This window comes from Leptinotarsa decemlineata, unplaced genomic scaffold (assembly GCF_025532065.1).
Source record: "Leptinotarsa decemlineata unplaced genomic scaffold, Ldec_3_MD MMD2_tig00000505_RagTag_RagTag, whole genome shotgun sequence".
NCBI classification, from domain to species: domain Eukaryota; kingdom Metazoa; phylum Arthropoda; class Insecta; order Coleoptera; family Chrysomelidae; genus Leptinotarsa; species Leptinotarsa decemlineata.
In genome coordinates this window covers 15,219,583-15,247,248 of record NW_027412549.1, presented here as the reverse complement: position 1 = coordinate 15,247,248, position 27,666 = coordinate 15,219,583, and the positions used below count along the sequence as shown (strand labels likewise).

Below are 27,666 nucleotides of genomic sequence, written 5' to 3'. Positions count from 1 at the left end.
CACAGTCGCTTGCGCATGGCGACCTGTCACCACGCCAGCAATCAGTTTTACGTGCGGCTATAGATGTTTCACATGAAAAATGCCGGCTGTCGTTAAATAACTCCGGAAATGCTTCCAAATGTACCAGAACGTTTCGAATAAAATCTTCATAATTGTATAAATACCGGTGGTCATCAGTATGAACATTTGATCAACTAAAAAACAAACAAATTTAAATTTTCTGATTTATTCAGCCATAACTTGATCCATAGTATTTCATAATGTTATTTGTCACAAAACTCAGGCGGAATTTTAAAATTCAAATGACGTTTTACTGACACCCATGTTATTTAAAAATTTTGGGGTAATTTTTACCCTCTCTAGGGGTGGAAATGTTTAGTCAAAAATGATTTCAAAAAAAATCGACACTTTTTTAATGTTGACGTCGTTTCTGCTAGTGGATCTGTTTCGTTTTCGTTAGGCCCCCTGTATATGTACTTTCGTACGGCCAGTGTTTTTGGTTGTGACGATGGAATTTGAGATTGTTTCTCAGAAACGACTAACGAGCTTCGGCGAAAAGGAGAATGTTCGTTGTACGTGAAAATTGTGATAACTTACTCATTAGTGAGACAGAGGGGGATATTACTCTAGAGTTGAATCATGGAATAGAGGGTCATCGACCGACAGATACATCCAACACAAACCTAATTTCGAATGCTCATCTAGAAGATTGGACTATTAAAGCCGCATTTATATTGTGTACGGGTATCATAAACTTTTTTTTTGGATAAATGCATCAAAACATAGCTTCAAAACATGAAGGAGAACAATATGTGATTATTGAATGAAAGAAAGTAATTTTTTGTGGAAAAGAATCAGTTTTTTTGTCCACCTTTGGGCATTCTCACCTTCCTTTAATATCTATCGAAGAAGTTGAGAAATAAAAATAAAATCATTAAAGGCAAAACTGCGTATAAACTTGAGTTTTGTTAATTCCTGAATACGGAGGTTGATTTTAGCCTCCGAAACGTAATGTATAATTTCTTAGCTATTTTAATAGGCAAAATTATTAAATACACGTTACTGATGAAAAGAACAGTTTTCTTTGTGAAAAATACTTTAAATTTACGCAGTAACTTGTCGAAAAGATCTAAAAGATTGCCTTTTCTACACCTGTTCAATGTTTTCCATCATAATTTTTATATTTGAAAAGTATGGACACACCATATTGAGACTTCCCCCCCTATTTTTGTGTTTTCAATCCCATCGAGTTGATTTGGGAAAATTGAAACAAAGCATCAGGCGTAAAAATAATTTTCCATAATTTGATAAGAAGGTAATTTAAGAAGAAGTATCTAATATTACCGAAGAAGATTGGCAGAAAAGGATTGAAAAAGTAATTTTAGTTGGAAAAGACTATATGGAGATTGGATTGATAATATTATTATTATTGACTTAAATGACGATAGTGATAGTGAAAAAGATAATATGGAAGTGGAATTATTATCAGAAGCATTCGAAAAAAGTTTGTGAAATGTTTTTGAAGTGATCGATGGTATATATATATATATATATATATATATATATATATATATATAATGAGCTGTTTTGTCGGGTTTCGCTCCGTGTTCTGTGTATTTTATCAACCAGACTGTCTGGTTGAAAAAACCAGACATCACCAGAAGATGGCAAATGAGACTTTGCCGAAACGATGTGAAAATAATCCTCATGGGGATAAAATACACAGAACACGGAGCAAAACCCGAGAAAACAGCTCATTATACTTTATCCATGAGAATCTTCGAGTTAATATATATATACACACATCGGAAAAGTCTAGGGATATTTTTATAACATACTAAATATCATAAAAATAAATGCATGAGGTCGTTTAATTTCGATTAAATTGGTACACTCGACCACCTTGTAGAATTCTATGGGTTGAACAAAGCCTGCAAAAACGGTAACTAATCTTTTATCAAGTTTTTTACAAACTGTAGGTTTTCGGCTAAAATGAATAATCTGAAAGTGTCGAGTTTGTACATTCTATGCAGTTCTTGTTCAGCAATTAAACTGGAAATATTGTGCTTTAACATGGAACGCCATCACTTACCATTGGCTGAGATGAATAGAGCTGTAGGGCTTCTTCAAGGTGGCATGCGACAAAATGATGTAGCTCTTCGTTTGGGGGTCTCCCAAAGTGTTATCAGTCGATTGTGGCGGCGTTTCCGTGAAACTGGCAGTCCAGCCGAACAACATCCAGGGCGAGGGCGCGCTACAACTGCAGTTCAAGACCGATTTTTGGTCTTAACCGCAAGAAGACAACCGACAATCACAGCACCTGAGTTGGTTAACGTGTTGCAGCAGACGCACCAGGTAACCATTGGTCGTGATACTGTCAGAAATCGACTGCATGAAGCAGATCTCCACAACAGAAGACCACTTAGATGTCCACCTTTGTCGAGAGGCAATCGCGGTAGAAGATTAGAGTGGTGTCAAGAACATCAAAACTGGGATGCAAATGATTGGGCCACAGTTTTGTTTACAGACGAATCCAGATTTGGATTTCATCCAGATTCTCGTCGAGTAAGACTGTGGAGACGACCTGGAAATAATGAACGTTTGAGACACGTCCAGGAAGTCCACACATACAGAGGTGGTACAGTAATGCTATGGGGCGGAATCATGATCGGCGGCAGAACCGATCTCGTTTTTCCAAATCGCTCCCTCACAGCTCGACAATACCTCGACACCATTCTTCTACCTATCGTCGGTCCGTTTGCTGGTGCTGTTGGTGAAAACTTCCACCTAATGCACGATAATGCTCGTCCACATGTCGCGCGTTTAGTGACTGACTGGCTCACCAACGAAGGAGTTGATGTATTGCCATGGCCAGCACAATCACCGGACCTGAATCCCTTCGAGCATGTGTGGGACATGCTTCAACGAAGAATTACTCCGCATATGGGGAACATTCACACAACGTTTCAATTTAGAGAGCTTTTAATCGCTGAATGGGCAAATGTACTTCAACAAGACATTGACAATCTCATTTTGTCGATGCACGATAGATGTAGGGCCGTAATAAACCAGCGTGGAGGCCATACTTTGTACTGATTCCAATTTTGTTTGTATTATAATTTTTTTTCGGGGTGCCAAAGAAGAGCAATTTTTTTTTTAGTTTTGCTTATATGCGCACTCAGTATTTTTGACCATTTAATAAATTTTGTTGTAAGTTACATTCGTTTAATAATCATCCGTCAACTTTTTTTCCCTAAAGCGATCTAAAAAAAAATTATTGCCATTTTTAAAAATATCCCTAGACTTTTCCGATGTTTGTATATATATGTGACTAAGTAGTATTCGGAAGTATGTTTTTGGTGAAACCTATTTACAAAAAGGGTGATGTGGAAGTGATGAAAAATTACAGACCCTTAAGTATACCACCAAGTTTTGCGAAAATATTTGAATTGGAATATTGTACACAATTAATTGCTTCTTCAATTAATGCAACATGTTTAGTAAAAATCAACATGGGTATATCCAAGGAAGGTCAACAATGTCGGCCATTTTTCAGTTCACTCAAAATATATTATATTTCATGGGTATGTTTTTGGACCTTTCCAAGGCTTATGATTGTTTGGATAGAAACCTGTTGATGGTTAAACTAGAGAGATATGCTGTTAGAGGGAATACTCTGAAATGGGGTAAATCTTATCTCACTGAACGAACTCAAAGAAAGAGCATTAAGAATTAAGGAAAAATGTATAAATCTGAAATATCATCATTAAATATCGGAATACCACAGGGTAGTATTATCGGTCCAATATTTTATATAATTTTCATGAACGATCTATGTGCAACCAGTATTGAAGAAGATCAGTTTATTACAAATTATGCTGATGACACAAACCTTTTATGCGGGGGTGATCATTTTCCTGATCTTATGCAAAATGCAAGTAATCTATTTGGCGGTACCAAACAATGGTTTGAAAGTAATAAATTGATTCTTAATGAATCAAAAACTAATACGATCCTGTTTCGTCCAAGACAGCTACAGATAGAACGTCCATCAAGCATAAATATGAAAAATAGAAAGAGATATATAGTTCCTTGTACTAAATTCTTAGGTGTTTACATTAATGAATACTTGGGCTGGTCTGAGCAAATAACAAAATTATGCATGAAACTAAATTCAGTCGTGTTTGCCATGAGAACTCTCAATAGATTTCTAAATTTCAGTTCAATGAAAATTATGTATCATGCAAACTTTGAAACAGCTGCTAAATATGGCATCAAGTTTTGGGGAAGCAGTTCTGATACGGAAAAAGTGTTTATCATTCAGAAGAGAACGTTAAGAATAATCTTAAATATGCCATATAGGGAATCATGCAGAAGTATTTTCCGATCAAACAATATATTGACCATTTATGCAATTTATATTTATGAATGTTTAATGTTCTTTTTTTAAAATAAATCTTTGTTTGTTATAAATTACATCCCTCACAAATATGAAACTAGAACTAGAAATATCAAACTACCCTGTTCACAGATTCACGGTAACTCAAAATAGCCCACAATACATGTGCATTAGATTGTTCAATAAATTACCAGATAGAATAAAAGCATTGGTCAGCATCAATAAATTCAAAAGAGAAATAAAAAAGGTACTCATACATCTGGAACCTTATATTGCTGCGGAGTATTTTAATCATAATTTTAAAAACTATCTTTATTTATGCATCTAATATTTCTATTTACGCAAAATTATTGTGTCTTGTAACCCTCAGTGACGTTATTTCATTATATGTTGTCATTTTATGTTTATTGTATTGTTGACATATTCTGAAATAAAGATGATTATTATTATTATTATTATATTTAATTATATTATATTATATTACATTTTCGAATGTTATTTCATCCATTCACATATTTCTGGTTAATACGCGATTGGTAGGTTTCGAATGCTTTCGTGGGGGCGAGTCGGCACCCTCTCGTTTCCTCCCACTCGCCCCGTTTCACCGACCGCCCTCGGCCGGTTGCGTGCACCGGGTGCGACCGACAGGAAAATGAGGAGGGTCAGATTGCAAGAGGGAGAAAGAGAGAGGTGGGATTGCCGCGTTGCCGATAATTGTGTAATTACGGGACGGTGATTATATGGCAATTGTGCGTGTGGCAAGTTTTTCAAGTTCTGTTCTTACAAGTGTTGCAAATTCAACACAGTTTTACGTTTTGTGTGTGTAAAAATTGTACTTCTGTTTACCATGAAAGTTGTGTTGAAAAAAACTGTGAAAGTAAGGTAAAGTTTTTAGAAGTTTATAAAATCTTATGCTTCGAAGAGTCTGAGGAATAAAACACCACAATGGAAATCACACAGCTGGAGCAAACAGTTATTGACTTATCCTTATAATTTGATGAAAGATAAATATATACATGGAGAAAGTAAGGAAAGTGAAGGAAACCCTTATGATCGAAGCTTTGCAATTAGAAGCAGATTTCAATGTTTCATCAAATGAATACAAAACGACAATCACTGAAATGCAAAAACTCATAGACGAATTACAGCAAAAACTATACGTTTCAAAAATAAAAAAAGCTGCACTCAGACCATCCAAGTAGAACAGAAAAACAGGGGAACATCGATTGATATTTTATTCGACAGTGGAGCACATAATATAAAAATAAAGACTGTGAAGATAACTTCCACTATGACTTACTCTATTTCGTATTACCACATTCTACGCATGTGGACATTTTCTTTATTGTGGTAAACATCCGTTTTTAGCATATTTTCATATGTATATGCGTTTATACATGTTATAAATTGTATATACTTAGTATATGTATACATTTTTGTCTTATTCACACACGCTTTGTTGATAAGATTCATTATTCTGACAATAAAGCTTATTTATTATTATTATCATAATAGAACATAGAACTATTCTGTGATGGTTTAGCCCGGTTGCAGAAAGTTATAGTGAATCACACTAGCCGCAGGCCACCATACAGTAATCATGGCCTTTTTTGGTGAATTTCTGCTTTTGGGAAGTCCCTGGGTTGCTCCTCTCGAACTTGTTTACCTTTCCAATACGTTTTAAACCGTCAAAAACCACATGAGATCTGGCGACCAGTTCGTCACCCCACGCACCGTTTGTTATAGGTCAGTTTCCACCACAGGGTCGTCAAATCCTTGTCCTGGATTTCTGTAGGTCGACCACTTCTTCGAAACTAAAATCTCTGGGACGAAATTTGGCAAACCAACTCCGAACAATGCGTTCATTAACACTATCATTGCCCAATGCCTGGTTAATTTTTCGGGCTGTTTTGGCAGGCAACATGTCCTTGTAACGTCAGTTGAAAGGAAATTTTCAAACGAATACTTCCACAGAATTACACCCCATTTTTTTGGATACCCTAATTAATCACCTTAACAAAAATGGATTCTACACAATTGTATACGCAGATGACATAGTTATCTTGCAGACCGGCAATTTGTAAACACACTGTGCGATAGAGCGCAGGATGGGCTCAAATTAATAGAAACATGGTGTAAGGAACACTCACTGTCGATTAATCCCGAGAAGACCGAGATGGTCCTTTTCACAGGAAAAGAAGTTTAACGGCCTTAAAACCTCCCGAAATCTTCAAAAGCAAACTAAACTTCTCTGAAGAGGTGAAACACCTTGGTACTATCCTCGACAAGAAGCTAACATGGAACTCTCATCTACAGAGTAGAGCAAAAAGAGCATACGTGGCTCATGAGTAATGTCGGAGGACAGTGGGAAGCGCATGGGGTCTTTCACCCCGTGTGGTCACTTGGATCTACACTGCAATTATAAGACCTATGTTAACGTATGCCATTGCATGGGGACCGAAAGTTCTACGGCCATCCAAAAATTATATCAAATACAGCGACTGGCTTGTTTAAACATCACAGGAGCCATGAGAACACCAACCGCGGCAATGGAATTAATCACGGGTCTGACTCCTCTGGATTTATACGTTAAGGAGGTTGTGTTAATGGCCATGGTACGATTGCGCACGGCTGGTGTAAACCTCGAAGTAGGAATGGGTCAATTGAGGCTGGGCCTATGGAGGGAAGCGATTACTGCGCAACCCCTGCTGCAGGCAACAAGTGATGCAATTGAACCCAGGTTTGTGTTTAATGAAACCTACAAAATACAAATTAAGCAGAACACAGAGTCAGATGCTACAAATGCAATACGGATTTATACAGACGGTTCAAAAACCAAAGAAGGCTCAGGATGTGGAGTGTACTCCAGATCACTAAAGATTAAGTGGGGAATGGGAAGAAATACCAGCGTGGTCCAAACAGAACTGGCTGGTATCTCAATCGCCACAAAAGAAATAACCAAGAAAAGAATTTCTGGCAAAAACATAACAATCTGCACTGATAGCAGACAAGCACTATTAGCCTTGAACAGACCTCGTGTTACCTCAGGGCTAGTACTATAGTGCCACCAAGATTTAGCCAAAGCCTCGGTAAATAATAACATTATCCTGAGGTGGGTTAAAGGGCACGACAGGAGTAAAGGTAATCGCATTGCCGACTCTTTAGCCAATGAAGTGGCTGGACTAAGAATTTTAGGACCCAGTGGCACCCACGGCCTGATGACTTTGACAATTGCGGAACTAGTCAAATGTTACACCCATGCTCAATCCTTGAAGAGATGGGATGGAATCAAAGGATGAAATCTTGCCAGGATCACCTTGGGCGACCCTGGGAAGCTGGCGCCGAAGAAATATCTGGCGATGACCACGAAAAATCTACGCCTTACAGTAGGATTTCTGACTGGCCACTGTCAGCTAAGGAAACACCTACATAATATGGGGCTAGTGGACACATCTCTATGCAGGATGTGTGAACAGGAAGATGAGACTGTCAGGCATGTCTTGTGCGAGTTGCCCGGAGTTATCGTCAATAAGAGAGTGTGTGTTCGGCCAGTCTTGTCCTACACCTGCCGATATAAAGGAGATGTCTCCCAGCGACCTGTCCACCTTCCTGGAAAGGACAGGATGGACGATGACCTAGGAGGACAACTCCTCGGGAGGATATACAATGGGTCACATGTGGCCTAAGTGAGTGGGCTTACACTCACCCTCCCTACTCTACAGATACAGATACACCCCATTTTTTATTCATAAACAATTTTTCTGTAGGTTCTCTTAGGTATTGCTTTTCTTTATTATTGATCTTCATTCGTTTCGCTAAAAAATCGGTTGGAGCCGTCAAATATGCTGATAAGACTATCTTCTCATGTTGGTACATTATTGTTTAAGATATATTCAATAGACAGGACTATCTTATTGAGTTTTTTTAACACATTTTCTGTGGTTTGTTCATTTTTCTCCTGTTCAAACTGTTACAAAATGTCTTCAATTACGATGACCTGTCTTCTAGTCAATGGTCTTTGTTACATCATCAGTAGATAGTAGTCAACAAACCTGACAACCAGCAATACAAAACGCCTCAGAATTGTGTGAAAAATAGTAACATAGTAGAAAAGAAAATGTAAAATAAATGAAATGAAGTAATTTCAGGTAACCTTGGTAACTTCGGAATTACTAACATTGAAATCACAAGATTAAAACCAACTAGTAATATACCAGGAATAGTAGCTGAAGTAGTAGTTTTTATCACTGCTTCACTTTGAATGTCAGCAATATATGTGTCTTGAATCCGTATAAGATGTAATTTTATGACAGAACTTGACATTTCATAAAATGTTTTTTTTATATAAATGATAGTGTTATTATTATTGACTCGTCGTATTATATTCGTTTGAAAATGTCATTGTAAGTTACACATAAAAGTGGTAAAAAACATAGAAAGATTAATTTCTCTTTTCTTCATTATTATTTCCTATCACGTAGTGGCTACATCTATCAATTCATGTGAACTCACATTTCATGGTCACTTAGAATGATCTTGCAGCGATCTGATTGTCAATGGATTATTTCAGAAGATTCAAACATAAAAAACAACATCACCAATTTCTTTAGAAAGTGTGGCAACGCTGCGAGGTAGATTCGGGGAAGGATGCTTCATAACGGCAGTGCAGGAAAGTTAGTATTATTACACTTTATATCGCAGGATTTTCGCAATGGAATGTCTTATTATGAACGGATGGTATCCAGCACGTAATCTAATAAGGACGGGTTATTTCTATACCGGTGAATCTAGCGGTTGTATAATGCGAGCTGTTCAGTTGTTTTATGGAGTTTCATGGGAATAGTCCGAATTCGATCATTAGGGGAGACCGGGGTTAGAATTCACATTCTTTGTCTTTTGCATTTTTAATGTCCTTTTTTATAAATTACAATTCTGAATTCGATTTTGACGAAATTAATGATCCGTTTCTTTACAAAACTATTTGTGAAAAATAAAAACAAACGCTAAAGGATGCGATGGCTCGAGTATTAAGCTGATAAAGCTGTGTTGCCCTCATATCGTACCCTATATCATCATATCATAAATTTCTGTTTAACTGAGAATGTCTGCCCATTGGGAAGGTTCTGCCTGAAACACAAAATCCCATGGAATTTGAAGATTTGAGGGGTATAACAATCCTGCCTGTATTGTCAAAAATCCTGGAGAGAGCCATAGAGTTTCAAATTTAACAACATATTTTGAACTTTTCTCTGTTGCCTTCTGTTTGATCGGGATTTCAGAAAGGACATAGCTTTACAACCGCTCTTCTATATATTGCGGAGTATATGATGAAAGCAATATATGAAAACAAATGTACTGGGTTACTCCTACTAGATTGGAGCTGGGCGTTTGATACTATTAATCACAATCTTTTGTTAAGCATTTTGGATTATAATGGTTCTCAGCCAACGCTCTTGTATTATAGACGGACTATTTGAAAAATAGACAGCAACTGGTTAGTATAGAGGAATACAACTCAGATATCTTATATCTCAAATCGGGGGTACCTCAAGGATCCATACTCGGCCCTTTATTGTTCTCTATATATACATCCAACTTACACTTGTCAGGTGCATTTATATGCTGATGATACTCAAGTATACCACAGCTTTCCGCCGAAAATGGCAGACAATGCTTGTGACATAATCAATGCAGATATAAATACAGTTGTTGAATTGGCAACGGACAACTGTTTATTTATAAACCCTAGTAAAACAAATGTAATGATCTTTGGTCCAAGATTTCATCGTTCCATAGTAAATAACTCTGCGAATACCTGCATTCGAAATAAGCCACTAGATATTGTTAGTGAAGCAATGGATGTAGATCTGAGGTTTGAAAAATTTATAAATAACCTCTTACAACGTGCCTATTCTGCACTGAAAATCATTTATGGTAACCGACATATTCTGCCTTATTACGTGAAAAAGTCCTTATGTGAATCTTTGGTGCTTTCAGTTTTCAATTATGTGGATGTTCTTTATGGCCCATGTTTAACAGATCAATACAAAAATAAGATTCATAAAGTTTAAAACTCGTTTCTTAGGTTTTGGTATATGTTCCTTAGGTTTTGGTATATGTCGGCGACACTGGATCTCATATAAGCTCCAAGAAATTGGATGACTGAACATGGAGAAAGTTATTTCACGCTGTCTGTTTTTTTTTCATAAAATAATTGTAACAAAAAACCTTCATATGTTTAAAGGAAAATCACATATCGTACGGATATCCATAACCTGAATATTCGATATAAAAATTTGTTTGCAATGCCAAAATTCAAAACAGAGGTGTTCAAGCGGTCTTTTAGGTAACAAATTTGTCGAAAGTATAATTGTGTCCCCAATATCCTCAAAAAATTTTAATATCACAAAGTTCAAAACTAAATATAAAGCTTATTTGTTAGACTGAAATTAAATCAAATTATTGATATCTTGTAAGGGATAGTTGAACTAAACTCTTTATGTAAGGTGTTTATTCGTATTTATATTAGAATATCATAAGATATAACAATCACATTTTTATTTTTGTTTATCTTTTCTTTTTCTTTTTATTTGTTCTTTTTCAGGGTTAAGTGAAAAAACATTTTCCGTGATGTATTTCATTGCGGATGATGAACTTCGCCCTTTATTTCAACTGTAAGTGAAGTAATAATTTATGTTGTGTTTTTTGTTTTGGTTATGAAATAATAAAGCCGATATTATTATTATTATTATCAATGATATTTTTTTATCAATAGATAGTGTTTCGATACTCATTTGAAAAAAATATTCTTTTTTTCTCCAATATCATCCATAGAGGTAATGTAACAATTCTTATGGAAAAGAAAAAGTGTGACTTTTAACCCCTGGCCGGGTATGGTTGTTACAGTGTCTGGGACAGGTAGTCACATAGATAGGTAATTGAGGGGTATAAAAACATTCAAATGAATATTTTCATTGAAAGTGGAATAATATAAGTAATTAATTTTTTTTTGTGGTTTAAAGGTGTCGACTACGAGGTCATTGATTGGCCCTCTACTATTGTTTGTTTTCTTGTTCAAATTTTTGAGTATAGCCCAATAGCTTTCATAAATTTTATAATTCTATCCAGTCTTTCATTATGATCTTTCAAACATTCCTTCATAGAATTTGGTATTTCAAATCGTTGTCTAGCTTCATCATATTGGACACAATTTAGCAAGATATGTTTCACTGTTAGCCTCTGCCTACATTGTTAGCATATTGGTTGTTGTTCTCCTGAGGGCATAAATATGTTAGTTAATTTGGTATTACCTATTCTCAAGCGTGTAATTACAGTTTGTTCTCTTCGTGTCTTTGGAATAGAATGCCTCCAGGGTATGTCTCATTTATAGGAAAAAACATATTTGCTCCAAATGAACATCTTCCTTCTGGTAATTAATGTACCAAAAAAATACCTATCCCAGCGAAATTGTCTAAAATTCAGTGAATATTCGAAATCACAATTATAGTAAATGTAACCTGGTAGTCTGGTATGGCAAATGTAACAGTTATTATGGTAAATATTTAAATCGACTCAAAATATGAATTTAATTTTTCCAATACTTTTTTACTCGTATTATTATTATGTTAATAGAAACTCGATTCAAATATTTCAGTGCGATGCTTTTAAATTGATTTCATCTGTTTCAGAATAACTGAATATTGAACACAAAAATCAGCTTTCCTTTCATTATTTATTGACAATAAATTTCGGGCGGTCAAATGAAAAATTATTCCCAGTAAGTGTTTCTCAACTTACAAAAGGCCATGGATGATTCATGAACTGACTGTTACAGTGACAACCGTATAAAATTACTCTTTGTAAGTATAATTATGTATTCGTATTATCTCTTCAGAGATAATGCAAATACATTCTGGCAGGTAGAATATTAACGGCATGTACAGAATAATTTTTGGAAAAAGCTGGTCTCTCTTCCATGCTTTGTAAATTTTGTTTAATAGCAGTTTTTTGTTTCATTTATAGATAGATAGATAGAAAGATATACCTAGATAGATGATTTATTTAACTACGATACACAATGTTTGTAGCAGGTCATAAGAATAAACAGTTTCATTTTCAACACACGGTTGTGAACATATTACACATATTCATGAGTAAACAAATACTTGGAACTTTAAAACAATAATAATTATTTATTTATTTATTTTCCAATATAGGGGTTACAAACAGATTACAAATACAATAGAGAACCCACTTCATAATTGTAGTTCAAGTGGGCTTTGAGAAAAAAGAATGTAAATTTTAATTTTTTGTAAATTAAATTGGACAATCGAAGAATAACATAATTCTTATGAGAGTGACAGAGACTACAGAAATGATCACAACTTATCAATGAAATGTTTTTTCATCCTGCGTTTGAAACAGTCTAAAGACATTTCAAAATATTGAATATCATTGCAAATTTCGTTAAAGGTTTTAAACATTCTATAAAGTGGTGAATTTTGAGCAGCATTTGTCCTTGTGCAAGTTAACTTAAAGAATTCTGTACGCCTCAACGTTCTACCCTGAACGTTGAACACAATTTTGGAATAAAGCTCTGGACAGTGGACTAATCTTTTCATCAACTTGAAAATCATGATAAGATCCGTAACAGTTCTTCTATCCTTTTTTCTATATGTGAATTAAATGACAACTTCGAGTCCATAATTATTCCCAAGTCTATAACTTCTGAAACTGATTTCAGTTCGTGATTTTCAAAGTAATAATTATTTCTGAATATATTTTCATTTCTGGAGAATGCGATTGACACGCATTTTTGTGGATCGAGAAACAAATCATTATCATCATAGAATTTTTTGAGCCGCTTCAAGTCCTCCTGAATTTCTCCGCTGTCATATGAATCCTTTACTGTGTGATAGATTTTCAAGTCATCGGCATATAGTAAAAATTTACACTTGAAGCAACTAGAGATTTCGTTGATGTATATAATGGAGAATAAAGGACCCAAATGGCTGCCTTGAGGAACTCCGGAGGATGCCGTGAAGGGGAGTGACGTAAATCCATTTATGGCCACCATTTGTGACCTGTTATTCAAATAGGACCTCATCCATCTCAATAAAAAGTAGAAAAGTAGAAATTAGACAAAAGTTATTTCCTTTATTCTATATTCAAGTTAAAATATGCTTCGTATACTTTATACGGAACAAGACAAATTCACAAATTTTTAAAATTGACCATATATATATAACAAAATGCATCAACATCACATTCACACTTTCCCAACGACATAGTAACTTTTTCTAGACTTGTACAAGATACCTGAATGCTATTTATAACTCAAATGCCATCTGATGGAACTGTGTGAATGTTAATACCCCACTTTTGTGTGGCGGTATTTTCTAATGTATTATAATTAATTAAAACTCGTATGAAAACTCGAAAATGAGTATTATGGTTACAAAAGCAAACTTTGTGGGGTTAAAAAGCATTTTATTGTCGTTTTTGTGTACAATTAACCGAAAAATCGTAAAATAAACTTCAGGACAAAAAACTTTTTTTTCTGTGTCACTGAATGCCTAAAAACTACTCGTGAACTAAATCTTGTTGCAAACTTGCACCACTGACCTACTCGTCTTCATGATCAATGTTATTTGGCCTATTAAAAGCGACCAATTGTCATTTTTTCTGCACAATGCTGTCCTTCGCTTCTCTTTCTCTCCCAGCTGGCAATTACTGCTTATTATTAATATTTTTGCTCCCTCCCGCAGAGCAAAGTCATCGTTTTTACTGCATAGTTTATAGAATGGTTTGAATCGTAAACCATGCGAGCTAGAGGCAGCAGTAAAGTGGATCGCGCGGTGTTGCCGTTTACCCAGACTGCGTCAAGCCAAATGAATTCCTGTCCAACTTTTTGGAATTTCACTGATTATCACTACGATAATTGTTTTAGATTGAGTAAATCCCCGTAATTTTGTTCCATTAAATATATTTAAGAGCTATTATTATGTTTTTATTCAATCTTCACTCAACTATGATAACTGTACAAGAATGAACGATTTACTAATAGATAATTCAAAGAAAGATAGTGAGAACAGTGTGTGAAAAAGTCAAAAGAATAAAGTCATTATTTCGGTTAACATTTTAACAAAATTCCAAAACACGTCAAATTTAAATTATAGTTTGACATACTTAAAGTTTGTCAACTTCAAGACTGACAAATGCTTAGATTAACGGAAATGCATAAAATAACAGTTTTGCAAATGATTGGTTACGGAGATGAAACCCGAACACAACAGAAAGTAACTCGCCTATTTCATGAGAAATTTCCGCCCATATCTCAAGGAACAATAAGCAAAATAGAGAAGCAGTTTCGCAAGCTTGGTCATGTGGGGCAGATAAAGAAAGCAGCTGCCAATGCAATGAGTGATGAACTCAAATTACACACATCGGAAAACTCTAGGGATATTTTTATACCATACTAAATATCATAGAAATAAATGCATGAGTTCGTTTAATTTCGATTAAATTGGTACACTCGACCACCATGTAGATTTCAATGGGTTGAACAAAGCCTGCAAAAACGGCAACTAATCTTTTATCAAATTTTTTACAAACTGTAGGTTTTCGGCTAAAATGAATAATCTGAAAGTGTCGAGTTTGTACATTCTATGCAGTTCTTGCTCAGACGAATCCAGATTTGGATTTCATCCAGATTCTCGTCGAGTAAGACTGTGGAGACGACCTGGAAATAATGAACGTTTGAGACACGTCCAGGAAGTCCACACATACTGAGGTGGTACAATAATGCTATGGGGCGGAATCATGATCGGCGGCAGAACCGAACTCGTTTTTCCAAAACGCTCCCTCACAGCTCGACAGTACCTCGACACCATTCTTCTACCTATCGTCCGTCCGTTTGCTGGTGCTGTTGGTGAAAACTTCCACCTAATGCATGATAATGCTCGTCCACATGTCGCGCGTCTAGTGACTGACTGGCTCACCAACGAAGGAGTTGATGTATTGCCATGGCCAGCACAATCACCGGACCTGAATCCCATCGAGCATGTGTGGGACATGCTTCAACGAAGAATTACTCCGCATATGGGGAACATTCAAACAACGTTTCAATTGAGAGAGCTTTTAAACGCTGAATGGGCAAATTTACCTCAACAAGACATTGACAATCTCATTTTGTCGATGCACGATAGATGTAGGGCCATAATAAACCAGCGTGGAGGCCATACTTTGTACTGATTCCAATTTTTTTTGTATTATGATTTTTTTTCGAGGTGCCAAAGAAGAGCCATATTTTTTTTAGTTTTGCTTATATGCGCACTCAGTATTTTTGATCATTTAATAAATTTTGTTGTAAGTTACATTCGTTTAATAATCACCCGTCAACTTTTTTTTTTCTCTTAAGCGATCTAAAAAAAACTATTGCCATTTTCAAAAATATCCCTAGACTTTTCCGATGTGTGTAGAGGTGATGCTAGAGCCGAGAATACCTACCACAGAGAAGCGACAAAGACGGCCATTTTGTGTCCCTTTTTCGTAGACGCATGCGTCGACTTGGTTGTCTCTACGTCATTCTCGGGCTTAGTTGTCTCCATTAGTCTGTGAGCACTGAGCAAACATAATGAGGTAGGTAGTTAGTTACAAAACGTACCTACCTAACTCGGTATACTTTAAAATCATGCTATTTAAGCAAGAGCGTACTGAGTTGAAATTAAGCAGCAATACTCCACGAAAACGAACAGTGCGAAGTAAATTGAAAATTTTACGAAGGGGGAAGATCAAAAAGGGATCTGAAGCGACAACAGGTCTATCAATATTATTGGAGTTTTTTCCCAACACCAAATCGTTATTTTTAACACCTCGACACGTGTTTCGATCATCAAGTGATCATCTTCAAAGAGGAAGCTTTAATCTTTAATATTACTGGAATTTTTTCCCAATATCAAATCGTAATATTTAACACCTCGACACGTGTTTCGATCACCAAGTGATCATCTTCAAAGAGAAAGCTTTAATCTTCCTTAAGATAAGATATACCTTAAGATCTAACTATAATTTCATTGTTCCCCGCCATAAATTTATGAAAGCAGCAAACGGCTCATAATGCCCATCAAATTATTCAAACTACCAATCTCTGTCAAACCTGTATTCCTTAAAAAAATGTTACGTGAGAATACATTTCATTTCATGTTCAAACTCACTTGCTGAACGATTGTACGGAAAGAACTAGTTTTTATTGCAAGAAAATATACAAAATATTGCAAAAAAATGGTGTCTCAAAATTCAGTTACTGTCAAATCATCTCATGCCTATAACTTCATAATGATAGTCAATAATAAAATAATGTCATGGTCTAATGATTGACTCTCATTCGAGGTAAAGTATTATAGACCTAAGACTTAAAAAAATAGTAACTATTATAGCCTTGCTCAGACCCACATAACGTATTTTATGATTGATTGAGGAGTTTCAAAAATTCATGTGAAAGTCAACCACAAATAGTTGTAAGAAGGAAATAATATACTAGTTTTTGTAATGAACTTAACGTGTATCAATTCATATAAGGCAAAACTAAGTTTGGTTATTACATCACAAACAAAACTATATGAATTGTGTGCACACGAGTTTCTTTTCAATTCAAGACAAATGCATACAAATATTCTTTTGATATAGATAAGGAATACTTTAAATGTCTAAACACGTCCTGAACCCAATTTCTCCCAAGTTCTCATAAATATCTGAGCGTTTGGCAACGCCGCGCTTAAAGCTACCCACCGCCTGCTCGCCCGCTCGAACCGTCCATCCGCTTTAATTCCGACCGAGCGGCTCTCTCCTCCTACCCGTCCATCCCCTTTAAAGCGGCGCTACTCTGCTACTCGCGATGATCGTGAAGTGTGTCTGTCGCTCTCTCAGAACGGTTCGAGATATCGGCTTGATTAACTGTTAGGTAATTTTCGAGATTACACGATTGTTACGACGACGATCGTCTATGAAATGTTTTTCGTTTGTTTTGTCGGCGATTTAGCGTAATACAGCGGAGTTTATTGGCGATCGGTAAATGGGTAGTTTGTGTTTTTTATTTTTGGCGGATGCGACGGGAGCTGAAAATGTCGATTGGAAGTGCAAGCGATAGGAGTTGGTTTGGATTTGTTGAGCTTCTGAAGCAACTTTCTTCGCGTTTGAGGTGTTTAATCCGAGCTATTTTGATCCACTCAGACAATATACAGGGCGGAGGTGAAAAGTTCTCCCCGTTCGGAACAAGATATATCAATTTTACGTAAAAAGGCGTCGTTTTCAGTACTTTGTGAATTGAAAAACAATAGTGTGGCATCACTCGACGCCGGAGAGAAAGCAATCAATTTTTTGGGAAGGAAATCTTGTGATGCACTATTTGGAACCTGTGATGTAGTAATAAATATTATTGAAATTTTATCCCAATACCAAACCGTTAATTTTAATACCTCGACACGTGTTTCAATCACCAAATGATCCTCAAGAGAAAGATTAAACTGAGTTTAACGGGATTATGAGTATTAGGATAAAACTCCAGAAATATTCAAAGGAAATATTTCAATACCTCGTTTGATAGGTCCTTCTATTCTTTTGTTTATTTTTCAAAACATCTGCCATTTTTCAAAATCGGCTCAGCCGTTCCTCGGTAATTAACAGTTTTATATTCCGTTTTAGAATCTACAAACATTCGATAAATATCACAATTTCAGAAAAAAAATTATACAAAACTAATTCATTTATATATCTCTATAAATGCTCAAAATGTTTACCATTAACTTTCTAGGAAGGCGTTTTTTGAAAATGAAATTCACTAAATTCCGAGTTTTCAATCAAAATTTAATGAATTTATGGGAGTTCGGAGTGAGAATTGAATAAATTTCAATGTTTAAAGTCGGAATTTAATAAAATTCCAAGTTTAAAGTCGTAATTTAATAAAACTGGCGAGTATCAAATCGGAGTTTAGTAAAATTACGACTTCAAAACTAGAATGTATTAAAATTTCGATGTTAAATTTCAAATTCAATCAAATTATGAGTTTCAAGTCAGAATGTAATAAAATTCCAATTGTATAACCTCCAAATTTGATCAGATTACGAATTTAAAGTCGAAAATTGATAAAATTACAAGTTTGAATGATAAAATCACGAATATAAACTCAAAATATAATAAAATTTGCTTTAACTTCCAAATTTAATCAAATTACGGGTTTAAAACGACGAAATTTGGTGAAATTCCAAGTTTAAAGTCGGAATTTAATGAAACTGATAGAATCAGGAATTTAAAGTCAGAATTCAATAAAATTCCGTTTCAATTTCTGAATTTAATCAAATTACGAGTTCAAAGTTGAATTTGATTAAATTACAAGTTTAAAGCCGGAACTGATATAAACTGGCGAGTTTCAAGTCGGAGTTTGATAAAATCATGATTTTTAAGTCAGAATTTAAAAAAAATTCAATTTTAACTTCCAAATTTAATCGAGTTTAGAGCCGGAATTTGATGAAATTCCAAATTTAAAGTCGAAATTTAATAAAACTGGCGAGTTTCAAGTAAGAGTTTGATGAAATCGCGAATTCAAAGTCAAAATTCAATGACATTTTAATTTTAACTTCCAAATTTATTGAAATTATGAGTTTAAAGTCACAATTTGGTAGAATTACAAGTCTAGAGTCAGAATTTTAAAAATTCCAAGTTCAAAGTCTGAATTCAATAAAACTGGCGAGTTTCAAGTAGGAGTTTGATGAAATCGTGAATTTATAGACAGAATTCAATGAAAATTTTAATTTTAACTTACAAATTTATTGAAATTACGAGTTGAAAGTCATAATTTGGTAGAATTACAAGTTTAGAGTCAGAATTTTAAAAATTCCAAGTTCAAAGTCGGAATTTATAAAACTGGCGAGTTTCAATTCGGAGTTTGAAGAAAATCATATTTCCATATTTAATAAAATTTTTTCTAGTTTGAAGTATGAATTTTTGTTACATCCGACTTACCTGCTTGGAATTTCATTAAATTTCAATTTTAAAGTCGCAATTTGCTGATATTTTTCCAAATCATTTTAAGTGCGACTTCAATAAAATATATACAGTAATAACAAATAATGAAGGGAGTGTAAGTTCTCAAGAAGTGTAAGTTCGAAGAAGATTGAGGTTTTGGAAACGGAAAACGACAACCACTTTTTGTTCGATGTACCGAAACCAGAAAAGGGCATAAAAACCCGATTCTTCCATAAACAAAATTACGAAATTTTTGTTCATAAAACCAGTATTTCGCATCCAAATTTATCATTGAAAAAATGAAAGATGAAACTATTGCAAATTCAGTTGTTCACCCAGGTTATTCAACGTTCATATCGCCATGGAATTTCGAGAACATTCCAGTGATTCATGCATACAAAAACGTATACATTGTTCTGTTTATCTTCATTTTCAGCGTGATTTAACGCTTCTTTGAAAAATGTTTGTTACAGACATATTCAGGAACAATAAATTTGGACACCACTGATTTGACATAATTTTTAAAATAATTGTTCTATGGAACTGTGGATTTGGAGCTTTCTTTTATCCGACGGAAACGAATCCATCTTTTACAAGAAGCAGAATAAAGGTACCTTGGAAAGAAATGCAATGCCTCGTCATTTCCTAAGTCTATCTAAGTAACTAAAAACATAACTTCCAACACATTTGTGTACTTAGCATTATGTTGATTTTCACATAATGTGTGCGAACTGACCTGTTGAGACAGAGAAGTAGGATTTGGGTTTTGAGATAGTTTGAACTAGTTTGTATGCCTATAATTTTCAAGGATCAGTTTAAAAAAATGTTTTCCAATGTATATAATACGATTATGAATAGAAGTTATTGATGAATGCGTGAACTATGATAAACGGCTTGAAATAGAATGTGGTATTTAGTCTGTGATACGTAATTCATCAGTTTTCTCAACAAAAGCACATGAGTTGATTCTAAGCTCTAGCATTTCAGTTTATATTGTGTGAGAAACTTCAAAAACTCGATCTTATGATCGTTTTCCTTTTATACAGGGTGTTCTCTAGCTACGATACGAAACTTCAGAGGGTGATTCGTTAGGTCGTTTTAAGAAAAACAGTTTCTATGAACATATATGTCCAGAGTCGCGTCGTTTCTGAGATAGAGGGCGTTGAAGTTGAAAAAAAAAACGGTATTTATAAAATGTCCTAAATATCTTTACACTGATTTGATCCAAATTTGCTTCAGTTTTTTGAAGTAATAAGGCGATTATTTAGTCCTAACTAGATTTAAATTATTAGGTCAACAATATTGAGGAAAAAAAAGAACGCCACTGACTTTCTTTGTAGTTTTTTTTTAGATTAAGCAACTAAAAATACAACTTTTTCGTCGCTTCTGTTTTCTTCATGCTTAGCTTCGTTTCAAGAAAAAAAATCACTTAAAAAAACTATTTATGAAAAACAAAATAAAAACCAAAAGTAAATAATAAACAATTTCGACCTTAAAGTAAATGACCAAAATGTCTTCTGATAAAATACACGCCTGTCATTGACACGTTTAAAAATACCTGGAGTATTACTTATGACATTGCAATTGTCAATTATTCAAATTCTCAAAAGTCACATCACATCTAGTACAGAAGTTTTATAAACAAGAGCCTTCAGGCGACCCTCCAAATAAAAATCTAGAGAATTCATATCAGGACTTCAAGCTGGCCAATTTAGAGGTCCTGCACGTCCAGTCCAGCGATTAGGATAGTTGATGTCGAGATGCTGACGAACAAGAACAGGAAAATGAGCTGGAGCTCCGTCGTTCATGAACTACATGTTGCCTCTCACAAGTACCGGCACTCCTTCTAACAAATGGGTTAATGATCTCACAAGAAGTCCGTGTAGGATTCACCTGTTAATCTTGCTGGTTGAAAAAATGGGCTAATTAGATAGTCACAAATCATTCCTACGCAACCCCCTACAAATCATTAATCTTGGGTGAAAATCCCGAGGCAGTAAAGCTTGGACCCACTGTATGTGACATGTGTATAGGAGGTTTTTGTTTAGAACTGTCAAGACGGTATTTAGGTTGACTTCCAGCTGCAGTTCAATCTTCCTGATACGATTTGAAGGATCTTCTTCTATCGCATCAAGTATAGCTTCTTCTAGTTCAGGCGTTGTTACAGTTTCTGGTCTTCCACCAGCTGTATTTTTATTAAAACTCCCACGTTCATATAATCTTGCATGCAGCACATGGAATTACCCCGTTAATCCATAAATAAAGTGCATCAGCCATTTTAGAGCTAGTAAAATTATTCATGATGGAATCACTGTTAATTGACAACTCTGACTTTCACTGATATGAAAACACTATCACTGTCAGCTGGTCTCCAAAAAGCAGGTGTTCATGATATGCAAAGTGGCTTCAATTTCATTTAATATTTCATAAATACCGGTTTTTTGTTTTAAACTTCAACGCCCTGTATCTCAGAAACTCCGGATTTTTCTTAATACCTACTCCTTTCGTAGGTGTATTACCTAAAACTGTTGAGAATAAACATATTACATACCTAGGTATGTTTAAAAACAGCAATTGTTATTCCTTTGCACAAAGGAGGCGACACTAACAATCCTGCCAACTTTAGGCATATTTCTATGCTACCTACCCCTGCTAAAATCATAAAAAAACTTGTTAAACAAAGAATTATGATGTTTATGAATAAGCATAATATTACTAGTAGCAGTCAGACAAAAATTCAGACAAAAATTTAAATTATAAAGTAAACAATCAATTTTAATTATTGTGTTTCAGTACCTACTGGTATTTAAACTATGTGACTTTTTTAACTTTTTGTTTGATGTTTACATTCAGCTCTGAACTGTATAGTTGAAAATGTTTACGAAGTTGATACTTACTGTTATTTTCTATGCTTTCACTTTTATTTTTGTATGCTTTATAGTTTTCGTATTCTCATACTTACATTTATGTGTTGCATGAGAATATTCATTATTATTATTATTTATTTCAATATGTAGCATATATATTATTACTTTCTGACTAATTTTTCACCCCAAAAATGCTGAAATCACCAAATGTTCAAATATTACTTTCAATTTGTATAACTTATATTCTTTGAAATAATAACACCTTTGACAATAATATTTTATCTTCGACAATAAAGTACATTTTGATTTGATTTGATTAGGTACATAAAAGTTGTATTCTGATGGTTGTAATTAAGTCAGAACAGTTGTCAGGTACCTTATTTACATCATAATTTGAAAGGGTAATAAAGTTTTGTGTGTACAAGTATACTTATTTCCGAAATAGAAGCTATGAAGCCGATACAATTATATAATTGGACCAACTGATATATTTTGATAATATTGCGGAAAACATGTAGGTACAAGGTTTAAAAATTTGTTTAAAATCTGTTTATCCGTTAACCAGCTGTCGCATCCCTCCGAACGACAATGTGCGAGCTAAAGACTAACGGAGTCTCACCTTTTAATGTGTGATTCCTAACACGGGCTTGATTTGATAATAATAATTTTTATTTTAGTCAGATCATATTTACATGATATTGGAACAGTCACAAACATAATGTATAGGTACATGAAATCAGATGAAATATTGGAAGTTTTGAAGGTTATAATAATAACCAGGGCATCCGAGTGTCATAACTCACGTTATCTTTTTGCTCATGAATTCTGATATGTCATAGTAACATTCATTGTATAGAAAGTTTTCAAGTTTTCTTTTGAAAACATTGACGTTGACATCCAATATTATACAGGCAGGCAAATGATTTGGAAATTGAATTCCTTTGTATATTGGGCTTCTCTAATACAAACTAGTTCCATGTTTAGGAGGCCTAAGTTTCGAGGATCTAGTTGGATAGTCGTGATAATCAGAATTGAGAGAAAATGTATAATAATTACTCTTTGCATATAGAATTTGTTAAAAAAAATCTGTTTTTCCGTTAATCAGCGTTAATTTGACGAATTTCGCGAAAGGGACTTCACTATCATTTACTGAGATTCTACTATTCTCAGATATTTCATTTCTGATGAAAAAATGCATACCACCACGTGGTAAATTTCTTCGCCAGTATATTCATTTTTGCAATGAGCTCTTTAGACGTTTCTGCTTCCGTTGCTAAAGTGGTATCATCAGCATATAGAATTAGTTGTTTAGTGCTGACGTATATTTGGGAAGATCATTGAAATATAGTAGAAAAATTAGCGGGCCAAGAATCGATCCTTGAGGTACACTAGCCGCTGATTGTCAATTCTTACAATAATTTTTCTGACCTCAAATATGACGCCAGCCACAAAAGAAAGAATATCAAAAGAATTCGTTGTAAAAAACTAGGATCATAAATAAGCGTCAAGGATTTCCAGCGTGTTTTTTTTCAATTTGTAGTCCACAGAACTATTATATCAATAATTAAGCTGGCGATGGTTTCGATGATGAAAAAACACTTTCCCATAGCTTTCGCCTTTTTCGGTTCCGCGTCCTAATCATCATTCTTGAATTATAGCCTGTTTTCAGGGTCCGCCATTCAACCCACCCCTATATATAAGCACCCGTGCCCTTTAGACCGTATACTTCCGATTAATATATTGTGTAATTGTATATTCGCGGTCCCTGCATCCCCCATCCCTCCGTACAAGCGAAAACTTGGGGTGGGTAAGGGTACGAGTTCGACTGGGGACCATTATTATTGATGGGGTACGGAGGGAGAGGGTATGCTAGTTGCCATTTTGAATTTTTGAATGCCTGTATGGGAGCATATGGGACGAGCGGGGACATTTTTATTAGTTGTGGGGGAGAAGGTTCATTTTGGTGTTCCAAAAATATTTATTAACGGAACCTATTGATTTTTTATGAATTTTACTATATATAGGAGGTAATCAATTTTTGACTACAATTAGCATACCGAATTACGTCTTGAATTCTCGAGAATGCATAATTCAGAATGAGCTTCCCATCTTCCTTTATTTATTCAAAGTGATGGTTTTCGGAAATCGTAACTATACCTAATTTCGTCTATAGATATTCGTCTTTGATGATGAAATAAATTTGTCTCTACTACAGGTAGATGTACTTATTAGTTTTTGGTTGAAAAAACCACAATCTAAGAAAATTAACAAAAAATTTAATTTTTTCACGCGAGATTTGCGCGACCCCGGCAAAAATATTCTTTCCACCTCAATTTTCATTCTTGGGCAACTTAGGCCATTCAATAGAATATACAGTGCATTTCTTTAATGCCCCCCCTTTTATTTTTTGAAGGGATCAACTCAAAAAATTGAAATTTGGGATAATGAAATTAATGCATGAATACTTTATTTTGAAGTGGAATTGACAGAAGTGGAACTTTCAAGATGGCGAGTGGGCGCTATCTGGGAAAAAATTAAATGGAAATGGGGGTCTTGTGATACATCATTTTGAAGCTCCTGATGAATACTTCATAACCCTAGAATATGAAGTCAATATCTTCACGTAAGTACTACAAAATGGTGGAACATTTAATAATTTCCTGAAGACAAACACATTAATATCGACATTTCTAGAACTATTCCTTTTTATCTGTCATATGGCAACCCGATAAGGTTTGTTAAGTTATTTTTCGTTTATAAAAACGACAAAAAATGTCAGTACGACAATGAACATCATTTTCAGTAAGAATATTCTCATTTAGTTTTCGGTTTTACTAATAGAAAGGTACCACGTCAATAATCCCTAAAATGATCAATTTTCGTCCATTGGAAGAAGAAATTGAAGCGATTTTTATTTACGGCGCGACGCATAACTTTCACGAGACCGAATTGGTTTTCAATGAACGTTTTCCGAATCGTCCTATCTGTAGAAAATATTTAAGGGAACTTATTCCGTCGCGGATTTTTGTGTAGTCTCCTTCTACTGTGTGGAGAATTTTGAAGAGAAATAGGTATCACACATACAAAATTAAAATGATACACCAATTAACTGATGATGACCCTGATCGAAGAACAGATTTCTGCAAAATCATGACGTTAACCATTGCAAGGCATCCTACCTATCTCCAGAATATTTGTTTTAGTGACTAATGTACATTTTTTTAAACGGAAATGTTCACAGACAAAATTACCGTTATGCACTGTGCGGAACCTTTGGTGTAGTAATGAATATTACTGGAGGTTTATCCCAACAACGTTATTTTAACACCTCGACACGTGTTTCGGTCACCAAGTGATCATCTTCAAGAGGAAGATCAAACTGTTTAATCTTCCTATTGAATATCATTCCAGCAATATCACTTTTACTATTTCTTAGACACATACTAACTTGCTAGTAGATCAAACTCTCTAAACCACCTAAACATCGTTCAATTCGAATTTGGATTTTCAAGTAAAAAAAAATATCCTCGATTAACATATAGGTGAGTATGTGACATAGGAATAATTGAATAAAACTGGCGGATACTTGATGAAAATCCATATTGAAACTCATTAATAGAGTTTATTGTATAATTGTCTGATATTTATATTGAAATTGTTCACATCTCCTTTGCTTATTTGTTTATTTAGTGTTTTATGGTACTTTTACGATATTTTTTATGGTATATGGTATTTGACAAAACCTTATAATATTGTATATTTTATGGCGAATAAAGGATATTCTATTCTATACAAAAACCGCGACACGTGTTTCGCTATACAATGCTACTGTATAGAAAAACACGTGTCGCGGTTTTTGTAAAACCATTTATAGTGAAAATTATACAGTAAACTGTATCAATGAGTGTTGACTGTTTTATCCCTCAATATGCCCTTTTTTATAAGACAGTCCTCGATAAAGCTAATAAACATTAGCAAAAACTCTGGCAGCTAAAAAAAGTATTAGTTACTTTCTTAACATGCTGAATCCCTGAAAAACACCCCCATCTATAAGTATATGTATATATTCGGTCGCCAAAAATTATTAAAAAAATTTCACTCCAACTCTGTGACAGTCCTTTCTTCTATTTAAATTCCGATAGTACAGTGTAATTCTGTTACCTACCTAAGAGGGCCTCGAAAGTCTAGGAAGAGCTTTGTGCAAAATTCATTTTGTTAGAGTCCCGAGTAAAAGCGTCAGGTAAAAGATTTTCAAGCGATAGGTTAGTGAACCTTTCTCTGTCATTATTTATCATGACCCTAAATATTATTTAACTATAATCTCTCTAGTTGGTATCCTACTTGAAGTTCCATTCATTTTCCATTGTTTATAACTAATTTCAATGAGAAATATAAAATTAATTCATAGTTTCCATGGAAACTGAAAAATTTACGGATTTGAAAATTCTGCTAAAATATCTATTCATATTATGGAGTTATTTTTAAAATGTATTCTATTTCTCACTATTATTATTATTATAGAATATGTATTGGTTGGTAGGGTGTATTAATCTATTTGTCTAATTATATTATACGTATGAAGTGTCAGGAGAACCGAAAAAAAAAATCCTGTAGTAGGTACTTTTACTTGTACTGAAAATATGAATCCCCTCTGTAAAGTGCACCTGGCTCGAACCTTTTCTGGCCAACCCGCCGTGCCGTACGAGTCAGACAAAGACAGAACACCAAAAGCAAGCCAGCTTAATCGCCATTTTGAAACAAAAAGCCAGCAAGATAATAAAAATGACGTACCGGTTTCATTCGGCAGTAAAATCCTCTTCTGGGCAACACACTCAAGAGATAAAAATGGTAAGGTTTAAAATAAAATAAAAACTGACCTTTTGGTAAAAAAACCGAAACCTCTCCGTTCCATATCACAAAGCCAACAAAAACAAAACTCAAAGTAACGTCATGAAAATCATACAACCAAAATGAAAATCGACCGCGATTCCACACACTCACACTGAAATCCTGCACTAGAAATTTTCCTGCTATCCTACATAACCGCGGCGGACCAGACTGTACCGACAACTGCGTCTTCTTACCTCGGTATACTGGTTGTCCTTCGGCGGGCCAATGGGAAGACGCCTTCCCCTTCCCGTTGTCCGATTGGTCGGCGTTCGAAAATGACGCCGAAGGGAGCGGGGTAGCGCGGTAGGGGGAAGCGCTGGAAATGAAAAACTTTAAAGTGGAGAACCTCATTGACGGTCGACCATGCTATTTTTCAAGGATTTCGAAGTTAATCATGGCGAATAGCAAATGATCACGCAGTAGGTTGGGAAAATGTAGGCTCTGAAGAGATATAAATTGGATCTGCACTAATCCGTTAATCATAACTCA

At 34.8% G+C, this 27,666-nt stretch overlaps 1 protein-coding gene across 1 annotated transcript in view; it reads right to left on the bottom strand.

Annotated features, from left to right (window-relative positions):
* LOC111511375 (uncharacterized) overlaps nt 1–27,367 on the bottom strand; it is a 113,885-nt gene extending 86,518 nt beyond the window's left edge. Inside the window, exon 1 of the mRNA XM_074174052.1 lies at nt 27,165–27,367. Within this exon, the coding sequence (XP_074030153.1) occupies nt 27,165–27,199 (35 nt within the window). The 5' untranslated portion in view covers nt 27,200–27,367. The remainder of the gene's footprint in view (nt 1–27,164) is intronic.
* Between the last annotated feature and the right edge of the window lie 299 nt (nt 27,368–27,666).